At 42.6% G+C, this 24,075-nt stretch overlaps 1 protein-coding gene across 2 annotated transcripts in view; it reads right to left on the bottom strand.

Annotated features, from left to right (window-relative positions):
• The window catches only part of IRAG1 (inositol 1,4,5-triphosphate receptor associated 1), a 95,084-nt gene that overhangs the window by 48,136 nt on the left and 22,873 nt on the right, over positions 1-24,075 (bottom strand). For both annotated transcript variants that reach the window (XM_082192835.1, XM_082192836.1), the window contains exon 14: positions 3,462-3,579. In XM_082192835.1, the coding sequence (XP_082048961.1) occupies positions 3,462-3,579 (118 nt within the window). The remainder of the gene's footprint in view (positions 1-3,461; positions 3,580-24,075) is intronic.

Raw genomic sequence — 24,075 nt, 5'->3', positions numbered from 1 at the left:
ACATTGTGCCATGTAATTTGCAAATGCATTTTTGGTATAAGGATTAAAGTTGCGCTAACCAAAAAATGATGCCACTGCAGTTTATTTTAAAAGTACATGTTAAATCAAATCTGTTGTAATCAGAATTATTTTTTTTTGGGGGGGGGGATGACTTTGAGTTTATTTGGAGAGGAGGAGAAGGGAAATCATTTTCAAGGAATAACTTCATTCCAAAATGTAGCTCATACATTTTTTTGTTATTATTTGGACATTTAAAGAAGATTTTGCTTGCCCTTCTCACTTGTAAGATATTATAGCTACAGGACAAGCAGGTTTAACAGGAGAAACCAGTAGCTTGCGACGTACCTCTGAACACTATTAAAATGTCCGTTATTATGTCGTACCATCAGATGCAATCTATCCCACTGCTAATAGTTACCTACAGTCAGTACTAAGAACCAGGGAGACTAAGATGCCATCTGCCTGAGGGCCTGCAAAATGGAGACTAATAAGATTGATTGCAGCCAAACCACCCAAGACAGGAATATTCAACTTGAATCCATACTGGTTTGCAGGAAAGAAGGACTAGGACAGGTATAGGCAAATTTGGCCCGCCAGATGTTTTGGGACTACAATTCCCACCATCCCTGACCACTGGTCCTGCTAGCTAGCGATCATGGGAGTTGTAGTCCCAAAACATCTGGAGGGCTGAGTTTGCCTATGCCTGGACTAGGCTAATGCTGATAAACACCATGTATGACGTAACTGATATACTGTATCCCTTAGGTTTAAGCCAAAACAGATTTCAAGTATATATTAAACAAGTGAGGCCCTACAACAAAACGTTGTAGGGTATCCCTGGCCCTGGTGTGTACTTTACCTGAGTCTGTGACTTCAGGGCTGGAGGGAAAACAAAAGTTAGCATCAAAGTAAACAGTCCCTGCTTTAATGTGGCCCTTACTTCATGGGGGTTTGTTTTAAATTTTATTTTTAATTAGTTTTTGGACATTTGAAAAGTGCAATCAATCTGCACGTAAGTCAATGGAACATGAGCTGCAGCTCTACCTCTGACGTTCAGCATTGTTGCATGCCACCCAAATCACTGTGGTGCAACATTCCAAGGATTCCAGGTGCTTCCTTAGGGTTGGGTTTCCTTGGAATATGGTACAGCAGGGCCTGTGGTATCCATAGTATGGACCATTAGTATAGGAAAGGTGAGGAAGGGGGCCCACCCATTTGCCTTCTGGCACAGAGCAAACACTAACGACCCATACTTATGGCCACTATGGCTAATTCAACAACGACTGCTCCCCACATCAAATGGGGGGCACCTTTTGTGTGCTCACATGCAGCCCCCTGGACCCCAGTGCGGCTCCTGGTAGTATGGGCTGGCTTCACCCTCCCCAGGCTGGATACCTGGAGGTCTCCGCCTACCTCAGCCAATCGCCCAATCCCGCCTGGGGAGGCGTTGCCAGGGGATCAGCCAGGTAGGGGGAGGGACTGTCCTGCCCACACAACAGAAGGTGAATCTTACCTGTGAAGCGTCAGTTGGCTCCAGAGCTTCTACAGAGAGGACAACAATGGGATCTTCCATTAGATACCAACCTGTCCCCCACCCCCCAAAACTCACAACAGTATTAACAGTGGAGGACGTTGCAGGGTTGCTGTGAGCTACTCTTTCCTTCATACATGGTACACACGTACAACCTGAGAAAGGTCCAACAATTTATGCCTTCGGGGTACCCAAGTCTACTGGTACTTCTCCTGCATGTTCTGGTGGTTTGGACTACATAAGCATGAGCACAGGAAGACCTGAATCAGTATTACAGATGAATACAAATTATTAATTCTACCAAATGCAGTCTAGGATGAATATACTATCCTCATTCATCAGTGGTACTTTTGCTATCAAGGTACAATGCCTCAAAACAAAGTCTTAAAACTCCAACTAAAAATAATCTTTTTACTTTTGTAAGGATAAGCAAGAAGTCAAGTTCCTAAAATACACTGGGCTGAGTTTAGAAGCCATAGAGACTTTTCCAACACAACTTTTATACTCAGGTCTCAGTAGACTATTTATTGTAAGTTTCCATGGTATTTATGGCAGCATTCACATCCACTTTAAATGCTTTTAAAATTGGCACCAGTGTGCTATTTCATCTAAACTAGTGGACTCCACGTTAATAGCAAATACTTGTTACTTGCCCAATTCTATTTTGTTTAATTAAAGGATTTTAATTTCACAGTGAAGCCACTGAAGTACTATGAAATGCATTTCATCAGTTTTCAAAGTTTAAGTGATCAGAACCTAAACATAACTAGTTGTACAGTAATACTATCTGAAACAAAACTCCAAGAGGCAACTGACCAGAATACTGGGTTTCCCCCCATTTCTACAGTGCCTGCTAAAGTTAAGTATCTAAGGACTGGTTCATAGGACCACATTTACTGCTATAACTAACAATCTAAAAGTTTTATTAGTTTAAAATAGATAACACAGGTAGAGCCTTTTATTATTATGCAAATGCAGTTTTCCAATGCAAGGCCAAATGTGTTTAGATGACTTCAGAACTACCAACTAAGCTGGTTCTGTGAACTGTTGCACAGGGCCACACCACAGTTCTCAGTTTACAGCATTTGCAGATAGTGCTGTTCTTAAGCTGAGTACCTGATTTGTCTGAACCTACAAGGGAGCAGACCCTTACCACTATTTCAAGACATAGCCATGGCTTGCAGAATTGTGGATTCCTGGCCTCAGTGCTTCCATTCTGGGGGGAAAGGGTGCCAGAGTCACTTGGAAGTATAGCCTGGGAGCCAGGCTCTGGCTCAGACAAAGCTGATAGCTTAAGCAAAAAGTAAGCCTAGGCTCCTGCTATGTAATGCTAGTTAAAATGCATGCTGGCTGGAGCAGATGCAAGTTGGAGCCAGTGTTTGAAACTCCCATTGTTCTAGGTGCATTTTGTGACAGGGAATTTCATTAGTGCGAGCAGTTTCTGAGCTCTCGGCGCAGTACCTTTTTCTGCCTCCCCACTTCCAGCTACTCTCTGAAGACTGAAGAAGAGGCCCTCTTAAGAATATTAGGGGGGTGGGCAGGGGAAGGACTAGACCATGTGAAAAATGAGCATAATATTTTAGCTGCAGTTCATTCATTTTCAGCTTTGTATTCTTGTTATTAAAAGCGCACCTAGACATTCCACTGTTGTGCCCATAGGCTCAGGTTGTATATATGTGTAAACAAACCATATATCATAAAGACGCCACAGTCCCTACTGAGCCTCATTTCCAAAAGGACACACGAACCCTGGGTAAAGCACACCTGGAATCTTGCACCATTTGGGAGATTGGGGTGGCATGCAACAAAACATAAGAACTGTCAAGTTACTCATGGCTGAGCTGAGCTGAGTTGAAGGTGGGGGAACCATGATCACTTGATTCTTTGATCAATGTATATAGAGTAAGTTTAGAAATTAAGTTGTTCATACCTATAAGTGATGTCGGAAGCCTGGAATCATCATTTTCAAGGAGGTATGTAGCTTTCAAGCTCAAGAAGGGAAAATAAATTGGCAACCCAAGTGTTGACTTAGAGCAAGCAGCAGCCTCCTGTTTAATATTTAAAAAAGAGCAAAGGTCTGTGAGAGAGAAACTTAAGTTTTACCCAACTACCAACTTATGGGAGGCAGATCCTCCTATCTGTCTTAAAATACTTTCCCCTGGTTCCTTCCAACTTGAAACAATTCTCTAAACCTTGTAAATGCCATTTATTGAAATCAGCATTCACTATGGAATAAGCATTAACTTTAGACACAACACAACCATCAATTTCAGAAGGGTAGCCAAGTTAGGTTGTTACATCAGAGAGTCTGATGGCACTTTAAAGTCAGATTCATTGTTGGATGAGTTTGAAGTCAAGTAAACATCGTAGATACACATATACAGGGTGGTGGGGAGAGAAAGCAGTAGGCCAAAAGGCTATTGAATGCAAGCAGAAACAGTCTGTGACGTTTCTAGGCTGTGTACACATTACTGGTCTGGTTTAAAACACAGGCCATTTTCTCAATGTGGATAGAGGTGCACTATCCACTATTCATTGTTATGGTCTTTGTGATAGTCTTGGTAACCATGCTGGTCCATCTGAACAAGAATTGAAATAAGTGGGACAGTAAGTGTAGGCAGAGCCATCTTAAGCATATCCGGTGCCGTGGTACAAAGATCCCTCCAGCGCCCCCCATTTCCCAGAGTTGTCAACCTTTTCCCAAGCCCCTGCAGGGATCGCTCTCATTCCACAGAGGCATGGGAAGGAAGCTGCACACCCACGTGTAATATTCCTAACGGGGAGGAGCCTCTCCCGGAACAAAGTGACGGGGGCCCTTTCTTTTCATTTAATGCACACCCAACGTGTTTGAAGCACACACCTTCAAAGAATCCTGAGAAGTTGTGGTTTGTTAGAGAGTGCTGGGAATTGTAGTTCAGGGATTGTAGTTCCTAGGATTCTTGGATGTGGGGTGTCGAGCCATGTGCTTTCAATGGGGGGGGGAGTCCTGATCAGCTGTCACGTGCCTGGATCCGGATGAGAGCATCCTGAGACACAAACCCCCCTGGGGAGAAGGAAGCCTAGGCCTTCAAGCTGGGTCATGATCCAGCACCCAGCACCGCTTCCTCCTCTTGCCGTGTGACTCACCCTGTGCCACAGGCCACATCGAGCACCGTGTTGCAGCACTGGGCGCGCAACAGCAACATCAGCCAGTTCTTGTACTCGGCGGTGTGGCTCCGCGTGTCGCCGATGTAGAGCTGCCAGACCCGTGCTGCACAACCATCAGCGTACTGGTCTGGGAGCCCTTCGGCTGCCATGCCCAGTGAGTGGGTCCGGTAGATGCTGTCCACCATGGCGAGCGCACAGAGGCTCCTGCGGGCGCCAACGGACAGACAGACGGGAGAGTGCGCGCACCTAGCTGCTGCCGCCGCCGCCAGCCATATAGTTGGCAGGGCAGGCGCAGCTTCCATCCTAAGCCTCTGCAGGGATCGCTCTTGGGAGGCTTGCTGCATGCCCGCCAACTATGGTTGATGGGGCACAGCTGGTTGGCGTGCAGGGAAAGGGGAGGCCGCCAGCAAAGCCGCGCACCTCCCCCACTCACTGGGGCACCCCTGAGAGGCCAGCACCCTGGTGCAACGTGCCACTAAGCCCAATAGGAAAGACGGCTCTGAGTGTAGGTGAGTACTGTCTCACATGCTCTACAAAAAAAAAAAAAAAAAAAAAAAAAATCAAATCAAATCAATACACTGAACTTTATTCCCACTTTGCTGGGTTTTTTTGTTTTTTTAAGAATAATTTTTTATTAACCGACCAATCACATCAAATCAAACCAAATTACATAAATTCCAAATTACACAGCTGAATTTTAAATTTTTGTTGGGGGTACCCATATTTCAAGTTCCGAAGGGATCCAATCAACTTGTTGCTTCTTACTGCTGTTTTAATGTCCACAAATCTAACCTTATGGTGTTCACAGTACTATCCAGTCCTTTCTTATTATTTTTCCACATCTCTTGTTATTTTCATATATTTTTCCTTTCTCTTTGTGACCTCTGATAGTCTCCGCAAGCTGGTTAGAACAGTTTGTAATCCTGCGTGGATATTTTTTTTATTTATCCAGTAGCCATATCCAGACGTTTTCCATATAACATCACTTCCATACATCAAAACAGTCTTAGCGTCATTAATCTTCACCAATCTGCCTCCTTTCTCAAAACCTCTGAGGAGATTCACTAGGAATGCAGTCTGAAAACAAATCCGTTCTTCCTCCCGGCTGTAAATCCTTTGGCAAGATGGCGACTCCGAATTAATTGCTGCGCCATTCCCAAAAGCTCTTATTGCTTCTCGGTCTCCATAAAGCATACTTTTGGTTAAAGTTTATCTCCACACAGACCTTAATCATCCTGCTTGGGTCAGTTCAATCGACGGTTCTAATGAGGAGGGGTTCTTGTAAATCACATAGAAGGAAAAAAGTCCCCCCCCATTCAGCCCCATTGTCAACATACCCCGCCTTTGGTGTATCTTCATCGTAAAATATTCCTGTTTCTCCAGCCCGTCGTCTTCTTTCACAGAGGTCACTTAAATTAGCAGACTTCACTCCCCTTCTTCACTTGAAATATGTGCATTTGCTTCTTTTGTAATTAATTATTCCAAATTGCTGCAACTAGTGCGCGATCAGAGACAGCGTCCAGGAGAGCCGATGTCCACACGGGGGCATTCTGCCTAGGGCCCTCACCCCTTCTTTCGAATTAGGGGGTGATTTATGGGCACAGCAGGCAAGGGCAGTGTTCCCCATTTCCTTGGGGCAACAAGGGAGGCTGCCTACTCCCATAACAGCCTCTTAATTACCCCATGTGGGTCGGAGAGATGGTATTGTCGGCCATCTTCCAATGCGCCTCCTAGTGGCCCCCCCTTAATTCCCACTTTGTGGGTAGAAAAGGACAACAGATGTCCGTGAGTCAAGGCCAGAATAATAACCTCATAGTGTTTCAACCAGGTAGACACTTAAAAAAATTAAATTGCACAGATTAGCATCTGCCTAGACTTAAGAGATCACATGAATGCCATTTTACAATAAAGCAAACAATACCAAATTAAGCAATGACAATGGCTGATGAACTTGAAAACTAAATTATAAATGCATGGCATTTTGCATATTTGGTCTCCTTGTTCCTCATTCTTGGCTGCATTTTATGTCTTCCACTAACCATAGAGCATAGAGAGTCATTATTTTTCACAAGCAAAAGGAACACTTTGCCAAATGCATTTACATAAAAGCACAGCACGCAAAAACTTGAAAGATAATTCAAGACAGCCAGCCATACGGGAGTATGTAATTTGGCCAGCTGCCCATGGGTTTGGACACCAGAGAATACCACTGGGATTACAATGAAAATGTTAAATAGTTATCCCACATTGCTTATTTATTTTTAGTGGCATCAGCTCTAGTTCAACCAAGAGTTCTTTGACCAAAAGCCTGTTTACATAAAGTGCAGGCTGCTTGCATGACAAATTGCTTGGTTCGCCTTGTACCACTAGCCTTGGTAGAAAGAATCCAATGAAACGTTAAGTGTTCTGGTTGTGGAACTTCCTGGTGTTCTTCATGCCCACACAGAGTACTTGCTTGCTCTACGTCTAATGAATGAAGCAACCCCCCAACTCAAGTCTTTATTAGAGCAATATACTTTTGGATAAATATGACACTTCTGTTTAAAGAACATGAAAGAGTAAATTGTCACGCAGCAAAGTTACTTGGAAATCTGTTTTAGTTAATTTCTATGTAATGTCTCAGCTTCCAATGATTAGCTAATTCCAGTATCAAAGAAAGACACTTGCTCCCCCACTTAGGCTAGCAAGAAGGGAACCCTAGGAAAGGAGAGATCTGCCAAATGTCAGTCTTGAGGTCTTTAGCCAGCCCTGAACATGTCTCTATCCTGCATCTTGGAATTCCCTAAGTGCCGAATACCTTTTTAAAAGGAAGTCAAGATTCTTCTCAAAAACTGCAACCAGATTTGAGTTTGTGATGGAGGAACAGCTTAGGCCTCGACATGAAATGTCTGATCAGTGGTTTCAATTGGTGTTTTCTAACTTAATAAATGAGAGTGATTTAACTTTTTTAAAAACAACAACAACCCACACATCTTTTTTCTGTGAACAGGTTTTTTTTATGAAAGGGGGTGTAGGGAAGGCAGATTCAGAGTTAAAGAGATGACCGTGTGCTGAGTCCAGTTCTTCATCAGGATGCGCAGAGATAGGAGTAAGTGTGCGAGTGGCAATGACTTGTGAATAAACATGATGCCTAAGATTTTGCTGTGTGCACTTTGGAGCCACGTGCTCATATATGTCAGGGTGAGGGGAGAGGTAAGCAATGCTAGATTTCTCTTGTGAACTGCCCTGAGATCTTTTGATTAATGGTGAGATATAAATCTTTTTTTTAAAAAAGGAAAGGAAAAAAAGACCAGAAGTTAAAGGAAGGGCCTGGATCTACCTGCTGAACTTGTAGCAATCTCAGTCAGCCACAGCAGAACATTTCTTGTTGCAACTGAATTTTCACAAAACACACTAACAAAAGAAGGCGATGTCACTGAAACAGTGTAATCTCCTACAGGCAGTTTCTGACCAACCACACACATCTATCTAGCAGCTGAATACACCTCATATAGAGAAAGTTTGGTCAGTTTCTATTTCCGATTAACAACATATTGTTCAACAAGGGGGAAACAATGATTAATACAGAAATGACAAATCTGACCACCTTATTTCAAACAGTAGTGGTTATCAGCTCCCTGTTTACATCTTCGCATGCCAACTTGCTTATCCAGCTTTGCATTCCAAAAGGCTCATTTCATTTGAAGGAACACCTTATAGATTCGTAGCTCTATGAAGTCTAATTAAGGTTCTTTTCTAGGGTGTTTAACACCCTTATTCCTCCCCAAAGGACACAAAAACTTTCATAGCTCTCCAAAGCTTTAATAGCATTTCAACCATGTCATTTATGATAGTGTAGTTCTAAAAGCTCTATTACCTGAGGCATGGGAGAACACTTTACCAGTCTAGAAAACCTAGAGCTCAAATGTTTTATATATTTTGTAAACCACTTTGAGGTTTTTTACAATTAAGCGGTGTATAAATTTTATGGAATGAATGAATGAATGAATTCTACTTGGCACATACTGGAAGAGAAGAATAAGAAGGGAAGGCATCAGTACAAAGGAGGTGGGTGGGTGCTTAGGCTGCCAAATCCCGTTTAATTGGCCCAGTGCATTTCAAAGAAAGCCTTTTTACAGGAGTAAGGGCAGTAACTCTATGCTACAGAATTGGCTCTGCATGCATGTTCAATCACTGGCAGGTCCAGGTATGGTTAGAAAAGTCCCTAGTCTGAAACCCTGGAGAGCTGCTGCCAGTCAGACAATACTGGGTGAGATGGACCAATGGACTGAATCAGTAAAAGGCAGCTTCTTATATGCTGTTCTACATTTATCACCTAACAGCTTAAGGTTGCAGTCTTATATGATCTATTGAGCTCAGTGAGACTGTGGTTGTGTATACACGATACATTGAAAACACACCTATCCTAAGAATCCTGGGAACTGTAGTATAACACCCCACCCCCAAATTCCCAGCACCCTTAAGAATGGACCGTTCCCAGGATTTTTAGGGCTGGTTCTTTTAATGTATGATGTTGATGCAGCCTTACTTCTCCATATAGAATTGCGCTCATTTGGGTCCACAATATGCAACACTGAGAAAAGCAATACAAAAAAGGTCAATTCCAACCCCATGGATTTCACATTTCTGGGTTCAGAGTTTGAAGAGCCCAATATACAGCCCACTCTTAAGCATGGCTGCTCAGAAGTAAGTTCCACTGATTTCAATGACCTTTCCTTTGAACTCCACACTGCAGCACCTAAACTGCAGCCACACCCACCCACCCTATAAAGCATATGGCAGGTGATGGTGGTGAAAATCCTGCCCTAGTATGATTGATTTCTTTACAGGAAACTTCCTGTCCAAGAAAAGGGTGGCAATAAGCTATTATCAATTCTCACATCGGTTAAAGAATATAATTGCCATAGTAACAAGGAGTAGGCACTTAAACAGGGCAACAAACTTTTTATAGCATCTTCTTGGCTGTCAAACTGGCATGTGCTTTTATATTCACAGCAAATATAAGGTGGCAGTGGTGGGAGGATGGTAGAGAACGTGGTACAGGATTCATCCTGAGTAATGCAGAACAGCAGCAGAAGGGGGGAAGCCTTCAAAACAGAAAAGCAAACACAAAAACAGGACATTTAGATTAAGACCTTTTTTTGAAGGAAGGCTTTTTTTCTTTTTAACCAATTCTCATCAAACCTAGTATGAGGGGGAAATAAGTTTCCCTTCCTAATGCTTGAGAGGTAGTGGTTAAATTAACAAATCATTAGTTGAATGTCCCCTATTCAGATCTCAGTTCAAAAGAGGATCTGTCATAAGCAAGTCACTGCCTCTCTCTCTCAGCCTTCCACCTGTAATAAAAGGTTAAATCCTCTGGACTGTTTTACAGGACTCTTCTAAGATTACCAAGATACAGTAATGAATGGGAATTAAATCTGTTGTTATTATTATTAAATCTGTTGCTGTTATTGTTATTACTACAGCAACAACAGGGACGAGAGTGGCGCTGTGGGTTAAACCACAGAGCCTAGGGCTTGCCGATCAGAAGGTCGGCAGTACAAATTCCCGTGACGGGGTGAGCTCCCGTTGCTCGGTCCCTGCTCCTGTCAACCTAACAGTTCGAAAGCACGTCAAAGTGCAAATGGATAAAGAGGTACTACTCCAGCAGGAAGTTAAATGGCGTTTCCATGTGCTGCTCTGGTTTGCCAGAAGTGGCTTAGTCATGCTGGCCACATGACCCGGAAGCTGTACACCGGCTCCCTCGGCCAATAAAGTGAGATGAACGCTGCAACCCCCGAGTCATCCGCATCTGGACCTAATGGTCAGGGGTCCCTTTATATGACAATCACAGGGATGGCAAATCCCAGTGAAATATGACTTTTTCCAGTATTCACAACAGTTGTTATTTGTAATGTTTGCTTTGAATTATTTCTGTATAAGGTTGGTTTTTGTTTTATCATCTAATTCGATATGTAGGCTCTTGAGAATGTACAGTACTTTATTTTATGAGGTAACGACTATGGACTCCTGATTCTTTATATTTACTTCATTTCATACTTCACATGGGAAATAACACTGGACTGTTATTTTAACTTCATAAAAAGTCTAGATTTTAAAAAGAAAGAGCACAAAATGTCACACCCACCCACATTTTACAGAGGGAAATTGGTACAATTGTTTTACATAGAGCGAAAAGCTTTCAAGCATACAGTGGTACCTCGGGTTAAGAACTTAATTCATTATGGAGGTCTATTCTTAACCTGAGGTACCACTTTAGCTAATGGGGCCTCCCGCTGCTGCTGCCGCCACCGCGTGATTTCTTTTCTCATCCTGAAGCAAAGTTCTTAACCCGAGGTACTATTTCTGGCTTAGCTGAGTATGTAAATTACAGCTGCCTGGAACTTAAAAATGGAAAGTGTAATGCTGATGGTCAACAAAAGAAGTTTAAAGACTGTCTTAAGGCAATTTTTAAAAAATGTAGTATAAACACCAACAATTGGGAAGCACTGGCATGCGAGCTCTCCAATTGGATAACACCCTGTACCAAAGGTGGTCATGGACTTGGAAGACGCTCAGATTCAGGACGAAAGGGAGAAATGTGCTAAGAGGAAGGCATGTTTGGTAAACCCTCAGCGTAATCAACTCCCACCCAAAACCCTACATCCCCACTGTGGAAGGACGTGTGGATCCAGAATTGGCCTCCACAATCACTTATGGACTCATTGTTAAAACTGTGCTTATGGAAGACTATCTTACTCGGCTACGAGTGATTGCCAAAGAAAAGAAGAAGACTACTTCTGCACTACCAGGGCTAAGCCAAAGTTTGTCTTAACATTATGCCTAAATCCAGGCTTCTTATTTATCTCCCTCAGATAAAACATGAGCAGAAAACCAAGAGGAAACTTTGGTTAGAGTACCCAGTTTGCCTGCAATGACACATACCGTAAGCCCAGTTTGGATGTGACCCTAAGCCAAACCACTGGGCTAACCCTCAGTAACAACAGAAGTAGCAGGGCCAGGGGAGGAATACAACCAGGGCCAGTCCAATCATAAGGCAAGGTGAGGTGGCTGCCTTAGGCAACAAGGGCAGCAGATTTCAATGTCAATATTTCTTCCCCGCTTGTTCCTTATGTAGATCTTCCTTGACCCCTTCTTCCCTGGTGGCACCATTTTGAGGTCTGCCTTGCAGGCCCAGGCAGTGCACTTCCCCCTCCTCTGTTCAGGAGAACTAGCAAATAAACAAGACCACACAGCTGAATGGGATCGAATCAGGCCACAACTTTATTGACCACAGATAAAGTGGTTTGGCATAGGCATTAATTTCCGGCCTGTCTACAGGGTCAACTCGGCAGCGGGAATTCCCATGACTTACATCAAATAGGGGGATCCCTGCCTCTGGGAGAACAGAGGCCCAAGCCCCTGTCTGGGCAAATAGACAGAAGCAACTCCATCATGGATCCCTTTAGCGGATCTGACAAAGAAGAACTGGGTGTTGGGAGCTGGTGCAGGCTGTTTTAAATCCCCCCAGGAGCCGACCTGAGGGAAGCCTGATCAGTGGGGTTATCCTGAAATGAACCATTCTCTTCTTTAAGGGTGAGAGATTAAACCAATCTGGCAAGAAGAGCTGCCAGTGATGGTTTGAGCAGCTTGAATTTGGCCAAGGACAACTCACCTCTACATGAAGACAATTTCTATATGAAAAGCCCTTTATCGTCTTCTTCATTTTGCTGTTTCTGAACAAGATAGCCATTAGAATTCAGCCTTTGAAGAGAGCAGCTTTTAGAGCTTCCATCACATCTTACCATGAATACATGCAAAACTATATACTGTAACTACTATAAACTACTCCCAATGCCAGGCCCCAAACCTGCCTTTGTGAAAACATTATCAAGCAAGAACTGTAAATTATTTCCCCCCACAACTCCTATCTGCAGATTATAAAGGGCTAGTTATGCTTACTTTGTACATGTTCAGGCATGCTCCTATGGACTATATTAATTACTATTTTATATGTCTCAAAGCTGAGCATTGGCAGTAACATGGAAACAATTTCAAAGATTATTTCCTAGCTTCAACTTTTTTAAAGGAAACAAAATATGACTTATTTTACAGTGTTCTCTTTATGACCAGATCTTTAAACGCTAAAAGTTGAACCCAATATCAATACGCTATGCCAGTGATGGCGAACCTTTTAGAGACCGAGTACCCGAACTGCAACCCAAAACCCCCTTATTTATCTCCCTCTGCTGCCACAGCCACAACAGCAGCCACCAATGCCTCCAGCTCTGGAGGTGCTGACTAAAGTAAGGCTGGACTGGGGCGGAAAGAGCGCAGGCAAGGGATGTTGCTGCCACCCCCACCCCCAGCCTGCTCCTGCTTGCAGGCAAGTAGGAGTGGAATTGGGTTGCTCTGATAGGCAGCGTTGCTGCTTGCACAGGAACAGGAGCTGGATGGGGGCTGCTCAGCTGGGGAGGTGCAGCCTCCGCCACACTTTCCACTGAGGGGTTCATAGCTGCACTCCCCTCAAGGGAGAAGTTTAAAGGACCCCCCACCTCTGCATCAGATCCCCTGCAACCCCATGAAGGCAGCCAGGCTGAATAGTTGCTGAGGTTGGGGAAGGTGGAGGCAGCCCAGAAGCTGAGAGCCCCTGCACCACCTGAAAGCAGCCAGGCGCTCCTCAGCTGAGCTGCCCGATCCTGTTTCTACTTGCGTGCAAAGCAGGGCAAAGCAGGAGTGGAGGCGGGGATCTCTCAGAAGTGGAGTGGAGGCTTCACGCTCCCCAGCTGAGCTGCGTCAGCGTGCTTCTGAGCATAGTGCTGCGCCCTCCCCACCCACAGTGGAGGCTTCCCAAGGGAAAACCTGCGCCCAGGAGGTTGTTGCTCCGTTTTGCACACACTCATACCCCGACTCCCCATCTGAGGCGCTGCTACTCGGACACAAGTTGAGCTGAGGATTCAACGCACTGCCCTTGCCTTCTGTCAGCTCTGTGCTCGCCACCACTGCTCTACGCATTTAGTTCAGGATAGTATATAGTTATGCAGTTCTGAATTTTATTAGTTCCATAGACTTGGTCCTGCATAGTCCCTGGTTCAAGTCATACCTGATTCATCCATGAACTTACTAGGTAATTTTAGGCAAACCACCCGCATCCTTCAGTGTAGAATACATACAGTGATTACTCTACTAAAGTACCTGTCGTGGTTGTTATAAGGATTTCTGAGTTAATGTGTTTGAATCTGAGCAGTTAAATGGTGAAATGTAAATTTCATTGTTCACAGTTGTTTACATTGTCCCTTACACAGTTACAATGGCAACACAGATAGGAGCTTATTATCTGACATGGGAAAATGACACAGGCAGGAATGCAGTAATGTGGGCAAGTGCCATTGTACAACAAAATTATTCCCAATAGAGAGCATTTGGCTTATGTTGCGAGGCTTCGTTTGGTGCCTGAGCCAAGCAATGGAGCATCTCTGTTGTATAATGCCTCATCGAGGCCTGTTCCACAATAGTGTGCTTTTGCTGTACTATGTCTTCCAATCACATGGTATTTCCATTAACTAAATACACATTCATTCTTAAGGGAAGAGAGGTTTTGCCCTTCAAAATAGAATGGTCCAGCCTGTACATCCCAGTAACCTGCAGTTAACAGGTTACAATAAAAAACTCTAAGGACCTCCACCATAACACTTAACTGATTATACTATTTCACAGCACTAATATTAGTACAACTTCTATTTTTTACTGTATTAATGATGCCACCAAGATGGGTCCGTATTCACACACAGCAGCCATTTGAAAAATAAAACAATTCACATAGCTAATCACAGTACTTACTGTAAGTGTTAAGTGCATCACCTGTTCGCCTTGAAAGATTTAAGGCTTGTTTAAAACCAAGTAAACATTTCTCCAGCAGTTGAGAAATGAAAGCAGGATGGTACCCAGCTCGCCTTAGAGGGCAAGCTGCAAACAGTGCAGAAGTGAGCTAACCAAGTATCCTCCTTCCAGTAAATCTTTAGGCGCCTAATCCCACTCTGCTCTGCTCTCTCACACGCAAACTAGCAAGAGATTTTGAAATGTTAACAATAAAATAGGCAGTTTCCTGCTCTCATGTTTAGATTAGACAAGCTCTCTATCAGACAGAAAAAAGTATTTCAGGAATTGTTAGGCCCTTTGTTTCTAGGAACCCGAAGTAAGGTATTGGATATGTATTATGAAGGCCTTCACTTGACCTTCAAACGATCTTCCAACTTTATAACTAGATCAAGTTATTGAATGCATAAGTACTAGGCTAGCTAAGAATATAGCATATATGCTATAAAGCAATTATAAATTAAATAAGAAAATGAAAATTACCAGACTGATACTGTGAAATGAAACAAATGCAAGTTCTAGAATGCCAAAAAACACAGAAATAATGTAGATAGCGATGGAAGCTACATATTTTCATAAGAATGGATCAGCCATAGGAGTGACAGAAATAGTGACACTCACTATGAATATAGAACTGTATTCCTTGCGCTTTGCATTAAACATCATGGCTGCAATCCAAAAAATAGTTTGTCTGCAGTATCTGATGGGGCAGAACACAATCCTTAGCAAATGTCAAAAAAGTGCAGTAACTATTTCAATATGCAAGAGTTCTTGGCTTATTTAAATATGTACTGTCCAAACACTGATTATTCTTGCCACATTCCCCATAAAATACTCAGTACCGCAAGAAAGGTTTTACCATGTAGAACTGGAATACTGGCCAGCTTACAATTTCTCGCATGAATGTGTAAACGTAAATATAAACAATATGAACTTGAAACTTTCAGTTTATGGCAGCTGAAATTATGCTTTTCACACAAGTCAAAACACCCAGGAAGTATACTTTAAAAGAATTCATGACAAGTAAATTAGAGTTGCAAACCATGTGGCTAAAATGATAACTGCACCAATTCCTTCCTCTAATATATATGATATATATGTAATATATCTTTTACATGAAATTAAAAAACTTCTTCATATCCTAGATCCCCTTGGCTTAGTTATACCGTAGCTTCTTTTAAAAGCAGATATGGACTACTACACCATAGAAACAGCTCCACAAAGCTCTTCTTAAAAGACAGGTTCCAGAGGCTACAAGGCAATCCATCAAGCAAGCGGTTCTGGTGTATATTCTGTTCAGGGACCATGTGGCAGAAAAGCTCATACAATAGCATGCTACTGTTACAGTGAGCTCATTTTACACTTACTTGTTTATAAACAATCAGAGTAGTAGCTAATCATTTCAACTTGTTAGCAAAAAGTACAGGGCAGCTGCTAATGATTCTAAGCCAAGGACATGTTCTTTTGATAAAATTACTTAAATATCAGACTTCAGCACAGACTAAGCGCTTACATTTCTTTAGGATGGTTGTGTACTTTCAAAGGGAAGAGGATTCAGTCAAGTGCGCAGCCTTACTACTCCTGTTTAGGAAACTGAAATCCAGCACATCAATAACATTTCACCCACGTAAAGCATAAGAATGAGGTACTGTACCTTTAAGGAGGGGAAAGCCTTCCGTTTTGGATCTTAGCTGAAGAAAGCTGTTTATTCTTGGTTTACTGAGATTACTTACCTAAAACTGAGCTATTCCTCTTGGTTTTCCCCCTTCGGGGAAGCTTCTCCTTCTCTCTCTCTCTCTCTCTCTCTCTCTCTCTCTCTCTCTCTCTCTCTCTTCTGCTCACTCTGGGAGCTTTTACCATTTAAGGTCAATGTGTTACATCTGGCTCCCTTAACTAAGCTAAAGCACTTTCTAACTCAAGAAAGCAAGCTGAGCAACTAACGTTAAAAATGGGTTTTGTTTTTAACTGACTCTTCAAAAAGTCTCTTCTGTGTCTCAAGGAATTAGAGTGAAAGGCTTCCCCCTTTTTAGCACAAATGCCAAGAACAAATACCAGAAGAACACCCATTTGCATTCGCACACGCTTCAGAACATGAGAATGTTACTCATTTCTGAATAACTAAATTTAAATCGGGCAAGGAGGAAGCAGATGAAATGGCAAGACTGAAGTGATGTGTTTGTTAACCCTTAACACAGGTGCACACAAGAGCAAATGCAATCGTTCTGGGATTTCCAAATACACACAGCCCTTTGGGGCAAAGGCACTAGCCCAAGCCACTAGGTACCGGTACATGCAAACATTTAGAGAACTTTGACCTAGCTCCACATAAGGATAGTGTTTTCCTATTAGGGGGAATAAATGTGAACCCCTCTGAGGTCTTTGAAGGGAAAGTTAAAAAAAAAATTAAATGTAAACTCAAGGGGCTGCTATTTACAGCTTGCATGAGAAGAAAAGAGGCTATTTTCACAATCTGCTTGTATCTGTACACAAATCTTTGCCTAGGGCCCAGTTCTACAGCTCACTTAGCATAAACTAGGCAGTCAAACTTGTGGTTCATGAATCATTCCTAGCCTGTCAAGGGATCGATAAATACTTCATTTCTATGACTCCAGACCAGGGCCATTGGAGGTCTGAGGCCAAAATCTTTTGTCTGCCCTGGATTGTCTGCCTCTTTCTCTGCTCTTTAAAAATGTGCTTATAGGGCTGCAAGAGCATAATACTGGTGAGACCCCACCATCTTCATCTGCTCAGAGATCTAAGCATATACGCATGAATATTAACATATATACAAATATGTGTCACAGGCCTGTGCCCTGAATTTTTTAAGTAACTAGCAATGTACTTGCAATAGATGGTAGAGCAGGGGTAGCCAGCCATGTTGCTTCACTGAATTTTGAGAAGGTGCCATGGGTGCCACTCACAAAATGGTTCCCATGTGGCATAACACAAAATTAGAGATACTGCACTCATTTCTGTTCCCCCCCCCCTGATAACCTCACACCTTCCATGGGAAGTCAGTTATACCCTGCTTGTTTCGATTAAGAAGATCTCACAAAATTAATCCCCTCCCCATACAACAGGGAACATTCCCTGATGCCAGGGTAGATATATAAGGTAGTCACACCACACTCTTCTTCACACCTGAGCAGCACCTGCAAGCACTCACTGTACACATACAAATCACAGACCAACAGGCATATATCTCCCCCACCCATCTATACAACCAAACATAGATCTCTTCCTCTCTTTTTGTCGAACTGCATCTCTCTCCCACTCCTCCAGACCCACATACATGCAGTGAAGTCCATGTGGGCAACAGCACAACTTTAAAAATTGATTTTCAAAAACCAAAACACAGACTTTTCAGTCTTGTCATTGTATCACAACATTGTTTTAACTTTTTCTTCTATTTTTTAACATATTGAAGGGCCCGGGAGACACTTAACCTTCTGATGGAATGGTACCGAAAACTAGACTCACAAAGACATAAACAACTGAACATACAGAGAGGGACACAAACCACAAAGGAAAGAAGAGTTCAGAAATGGAACAAAGCCAGGGACAGTCAGTCAGTGACCTAGACTGTGTAAGAGACCAAAAAAACAAAACCAAACCCCTCTTAAAAGCCAAAGCATTAAAAAGTCATGGCATTGTGAAGTTGTAGCTAGAAAGAGCATGAGATTCTTCAAAGACTATCTCATAAAAAATAATAAAAATCTGAACCACTGATGGAGTTCTGTTCCAAGGTTGTTAATCTTTCTAAAACTTCTTTTTTGATTCATAGTTTTATCTTAAAACAAAGCTTTTAATTTTTACAACAACATTTAGTACTTAATTTCTACAAGCAAGAGATACCAAAGTTCAGGGTTTTCTAGAATTAGACCTCCTGACCTTTTCACCTCCCAAATTACTGATATATGTAGGCTGTTTGAAGTTACTCACTACTGAAGAAAAGCACTCTGGATATGATCAAGGAATACTTTTCAAAATTTAAAATTGATGCATGTTTAATGTTAGAGATATATTAAGCCAAACCACCAGGAGGTCAGATGTAAAGTGCCAGATCTTTTAACCGTGATAAAGGAGCTAGAATAGTAGAGTACCGGTATATTTTCTAAAACACCATGTGATAGATGGGGAAGAATCTACTGATCAATCTCTGAGTGACTTCCAATAGATTGGCAAGATTCTGGCAACCGATTTTCTAGATCTATTTCAATCGGGGTTGAGGCCCAGTTTTGGCACAGAACCTGCCTTGGTCACCCTGTTTGAAGACCTGTGTCCAGAAAGAGAAATGGGAGTGTGTCCCTATTAATCCACCTTGATCTCTCAGCAGCTTTCAATACCATCAACCAGAGCATTCTGGAGTGGCTATCTGAGCTGGCGGTGGGTGGCACTGCTTTGCAGTGGTTCCGATCCTACTTGGATGACCTTCCAGATGGTGGTATAGTATTTGACCCCATGGAGCCCCATGCAGGGGCACAGAGTTCAATTTTATTCTCTATGCTGAAATTACGGAAGGGCAGGGGTAATCCAAAGAATTGTAGTACAGTGTCAGCAATATGCTGATGATATACAGATATATATCTCCTTTACATCTGCAAGTGTGGCAGTGGTTAGACTGATGTATTGGCCTTGACTGGAAGAGAGTCAATAAACTGAAGCTTAATCCAGATAAGACTGTTGCACTATTAGTGGGTGGTTCACCTGACCAAATGGGTGGGACATGGCCTGCTTTAGATGAGGTTACACTCCTTCTGAAGGAGTAGGTTCAAAGATTGGGGGTATTTCTAGATTCACTACTATCACTTAAGGTCCAGGTGGCTTTGGTAGTGTGACGCGCCATCAATCAGTTTTAGCTGGTGACCCAGCTAGACCCTTATCTGGACAGGAATAGCTCAACTTCTGTTGGCTATGATCTGGAAACGTCTAGGTTAGATTACCAAAATGACTGTGTTATATGTGGGGGTGTTTCTGAAGATGGTTTGGAAAATTGGTGTAGAATTCAGCAGCCAGCCAGATTAATGACTGGGGCAAGATGGCCTGAACATAAGACCAATCCTGGCACAGTGCACCTGGCTACCAATTAGTTTCCAGGTCCAATTCAAAGTGCTGGTTTTGGCCTATAAAGTGTTACGCAGCTCAGTACTCCAATAGCTCAAGGATCTCCTCTGCCTACATGAACCAATCTGGACCCTGTGTTCATCATCTAAGGCCTTTCTCTGTGTACTCCCTTCCAAGGGAGATAGGTGGGGGGGGGTGTAACATGAGAACAGGCCTTCTCAGTGGTGGCTCCCCACTTGTGGAATGTCCTCCCCAGGGAGGTACCTGTGGCCCTATCACTATCTGTTTTTACATACCAGATAAAAACATTTTTATGTACTCAGGTCTTTGGAGCTTTGCTCTGCGTATTTTTTAGTGATGTGGGATTGAGTTGCATTTGCTCTTTTTATGCAACATCATGTCTGGGCTCTCTATTAACTCCACAGCAGCAGAAGCATATTGTGGACTTGTTTACAGTGACGGAGCTTCATGCTCCGGCACCAGGGGGCGGAGAGCAGGCGGGGGCGGGGCTGGGGCATGTCTTGGGGGTGTGATGCACCTCCTGCAGGGGTGTGGCTCCCAGTGGGAGTGGGGGGGCAGCCGCGCTGGCACCCCACCGGGATCGTGCTGCTGGGGGCGGTGCGCTCCCCCCGCACTCCTCTTCCTCCGCCAGTGCTTGTTTATGCAACACAGAGCAGTTCCCACCAATTTCTACTATTCTTCAGCCATCAAATCCCAGGTATAGAATTGTACGCTAAATCTAGCAAAATTATAATGATGTAAGAGTATTCAGAGATTTATGCAGCCTTCTAATCCAAAAAGAGGAAAATGATTCCAGTCCTCAGTTTTGTACATGTGACAATCCAGTAATGCTATTCATTATCATTCTAAGATGGTCTGAGAATTCTATTGAAGGGCAGGGTATATCCCTAAAAGAAGACAAACAAACAAACAAACAAGGCCTCATTCACAGTCCAATTACATGGTAATCCTATTCATGTTTCATTGGGATTTTAAATGATTAGGAGAATGGATAGCATTCTTCTTGTTACATTTATTTACAGCAGATTTAAATAAGATGGCAGTTAACTCTGAAGACTATTATTCCCAACAAGGAAACAAACAAACTGGGGGGTGGGGGTGGGAATCAAGTACTTTTCTGTAGTTCAATTCACTATGGCATGAAATAGAAAGCTCTTCTATCACTTTGATCTCCAGTCCAGTCCTGGGAATCTGATAAATCTGTGTTTGAAAATAACATTTGCATTTGCATTTTGATAGTCACACACAGATCCATCTGTACTATCAAAAACATCACTTGCTTGTTAACATCATCGCCATTATATGGGTACCGCAGTGTTTTGTTTTGTTTTGTTTTGTTTAAAGCTGCTGGCACTCACCATGAATTTGTTACAGTAAGTGTCACCCTTTTAACATTTGGAGGGGGAAAGGTGCTGGTACTGCATACCCTCAAGTACCCCCAGAAAGAAGAAAAAGCGCTGGGTGTCTATATCTGCAAAAATATCTGAGGGTGGAAGGGTTAATTTTTTTAAGCCATCTATTTTAATTCTATGGCTCATGAAAGCAGTCTCTTGGTTCACAGTCAGTACTTTTCCTAAACACTTTTACATAAGTATCATTTGCATTACACACTTACACACACACACACACACACACACACAGAGAGAGAGAGAGAGAGAGAGAGAGAGAGAGAGAGAGAGAGAGAGAGACCACATTTTAAAAATTGTACTGGATAAATGCAGAAAATAAAGGAACTTAGGGAAATGAAGAGCCACCTTCCAATAATCTGATGATAACTATTGTGAAAAGCAGGCAGAATGTAAACAAGCTTTGCTGACATCAGTGCTCTGTCATCCCCAGCCAGAGCAGGCCGAAGACATTTTGCTGCCTGAGCCAGAACAGCAAAGTACCTCCCCGCCACCCTGCCGGCCCCCTACCAAGTCAAGGTGCACAGTACCCATTATTTTGGCATCTGAGGCAATCACCTCTTCTCCTGTCTGGCAGGAAAATACATAAGCAAATAAACATACATTTGCTGCCCTTCACACCCAAAATCAGTTGCTTGAGGCAGGCACCTCACTCTGCCCAATGCAATGGCTGCTCATGTACAGGACTTACTCAGACTAGTTGTGTACTACACAGTGACTAGTGTAAACTACACAATGGCAAAAGATTGAACATCCTTAAACCCTAGGACAAAGATAGAGAAAGGGCAGTAAAAACAAGCTTGAAATGGGGACATGTAATCCTTATGCAGTTTTGTAGTTATTTGGGAGGCACATTCATGAGATAGAGAGCGCATTCTCTCTCTCTCTCTCTCTCTCTCTCTCTCTCTCTCTGTGTGTGTGTGTGTGTGTGTGTATGTGTGTGTGTGTACCACCACAGTCTCTGTCCTACTGTTTTCTCAACAATATAGTCTTTCAGACTTCTGTTGAAGCTTAAATCTAATTGTACATGGAAAAGTGTGGATCAATCCTAAGAATACATTATAATTCAGGCATATTTATTCAGCAATTCTTGCAATATTTACTAATGATAAACTAAACAAAATGCATATCCATTCTTATGTAGGTCTAATAGACCCCACCCCCCTCAAAGAAAGTGGTAAAATTGACAAACCTAGAAAATAATATTAGGAATGGTTCCTAGCAGGATGGAAGATGAACATTTATAAAGTTTGCACAGCTGGAAGTCATTCACCAATTTAAAATGATTAGCTGACATAGGCAATACAGGGTTGTTGTTGTTGTTTTACATGAAGCAATTATCACAGATGAGCAAAGATTTTTTTAAACTTCAGTAATCTGATGCAGAAATGTTTTTCTTGTAAAACCAGACTGAGAATGAAACACATTTAGTGTTTTTAATTTGATAATTAAGAAGGCCAAATACACTTAAATGTCCTAACTGAGCCAATACTGAATATTCCAGCAGCCAGAAAAGCAGCAATCAATTTTGCCAATCAAGAAATTTCATAACACAAGTATATCTATTATTTAGATCAATAACTTGCCGAAATCTTTTAGTTTTCTGAAAACAACTGTATACTTTGTTAGTTACTTTGTTAATAGTCCATGAGTCTGTAACAAAATACTTGTCTCATATTACACACAGGGACATAATACATATGTACCAGACATTTAAAAGGCTTTTTAGTTAGTATTAGTACTGCCACAGAATGTATGTAACATTTTTAAGTATTAACGGTGCCCATTTACTGTTCACCAAGAAATAGTCACACCATAATGCACAGTCACATCCTGTTTCCTCCCCACGATTCTACAGGAATGCAAACAACATCCTAGCATAATCAACAAGTAACTTTGTATATGGGTGGAAAGTCTGTTAGCTATTGTGGCAAACCACTAGTTTAATCTACTATGAGCCAACACATGTCACTTGAGTCAAAAGGATGCTTTACTTCCACTTATCTATTGCTAAATGTGCTCTCTCAAAATTTTAAGGCCAGTGAATATTGCTCCCAGTGAACCTGTGGAGGCTTGTCCATTAGGGGAGATGTGGTACTGCCCCATCAACCTCTGTCTGCCCTACCTGCCTACCTTTTGTTTTATATCCAGTCCAGGGGGCAGCACTGGCTGTCAGCTTCCTCCCCTTTAATGTCAGTGTTCCCATTGTAGAACTCAGTAGGGAGGAGGATGGGGACAAAACTAGAATTAGTTGACTCCACCTATCGTTGTTTCTGTCTCCACCTACTGCTGACCTCCCTGTCTCCTGCCCTACCAGTCCCAATGGCCGACTTCCTTTCTACCAGTAGTGCACAGCAGCAATCCTACTTCCCCAGTTTGGTCCCATTCATTCTTCAGTTCTGTACCTTCCCATCTCTCTTCTGTACCTTTTCAGGCCACACTTGCTTTGTCTCTTGACCTGGGGCGGATCTACACTCATGGTTAATAATGCATTATTAAAATATGACACCAGAGGGCACTGCAGAGCTATGGGCCACCCACAATAGGGAAACAGCATATTAAAGGTAAGGTGATGTTATAGAACGATATAACTAATAACCTTTAAAAGATTAATGTAGATCCAGCCCTGGTTTCTTAGCACTCTGTTGCTTCTCCCCCAACCATAAAGTCCCTTCTGACCTTAATTGCTGCGCAGATTCTACAGAGTTCTCTCCAATTAGCTCCATCTTGCCTGAATTCACTGCTTCTTCTACCCTTTCCCCCAAGCCTCCTCCTCTTCCACCCCTCTCTCAATCTTAGTGCCTGGTTTACTCTCTTTCTTCAACCTCCTTACCTCTTGCATCCTTGGTGCTCTCCTACAATGTCACCCTGTTCTTGTGTGCAACATTCCCTTTCTTCACAGAAGCTAGACCACAAACTCTTTTTGTTCCCTGGGCAACTAAATGCTCCATGTCATTGCACTAGCTCAGCCAATCAATGTCAGAAGCTTGACACAAACACAATATAAAAATAGACAAATCTCTACTAAGACTAGTCTGTTTCCTCCAA

The sequence above is a fragment of the Podarcis vaucheri genome (assembly GCF_965113315.1).
Source record: "Podarcis vaucheri genome assembly, chromosome: 1".
Lineage (NCBI taxonomy): Eukaryota > Metazoa > Chordata > Lepidosauria > Squamata > Lacertidae > Podarcis > Podarcis vaucheri.
The sequence above is the reverse complement of the archived record's forward strand: the minus strand, read 5'-3'. Positions and strand labels throughout refer to the sequence as shown.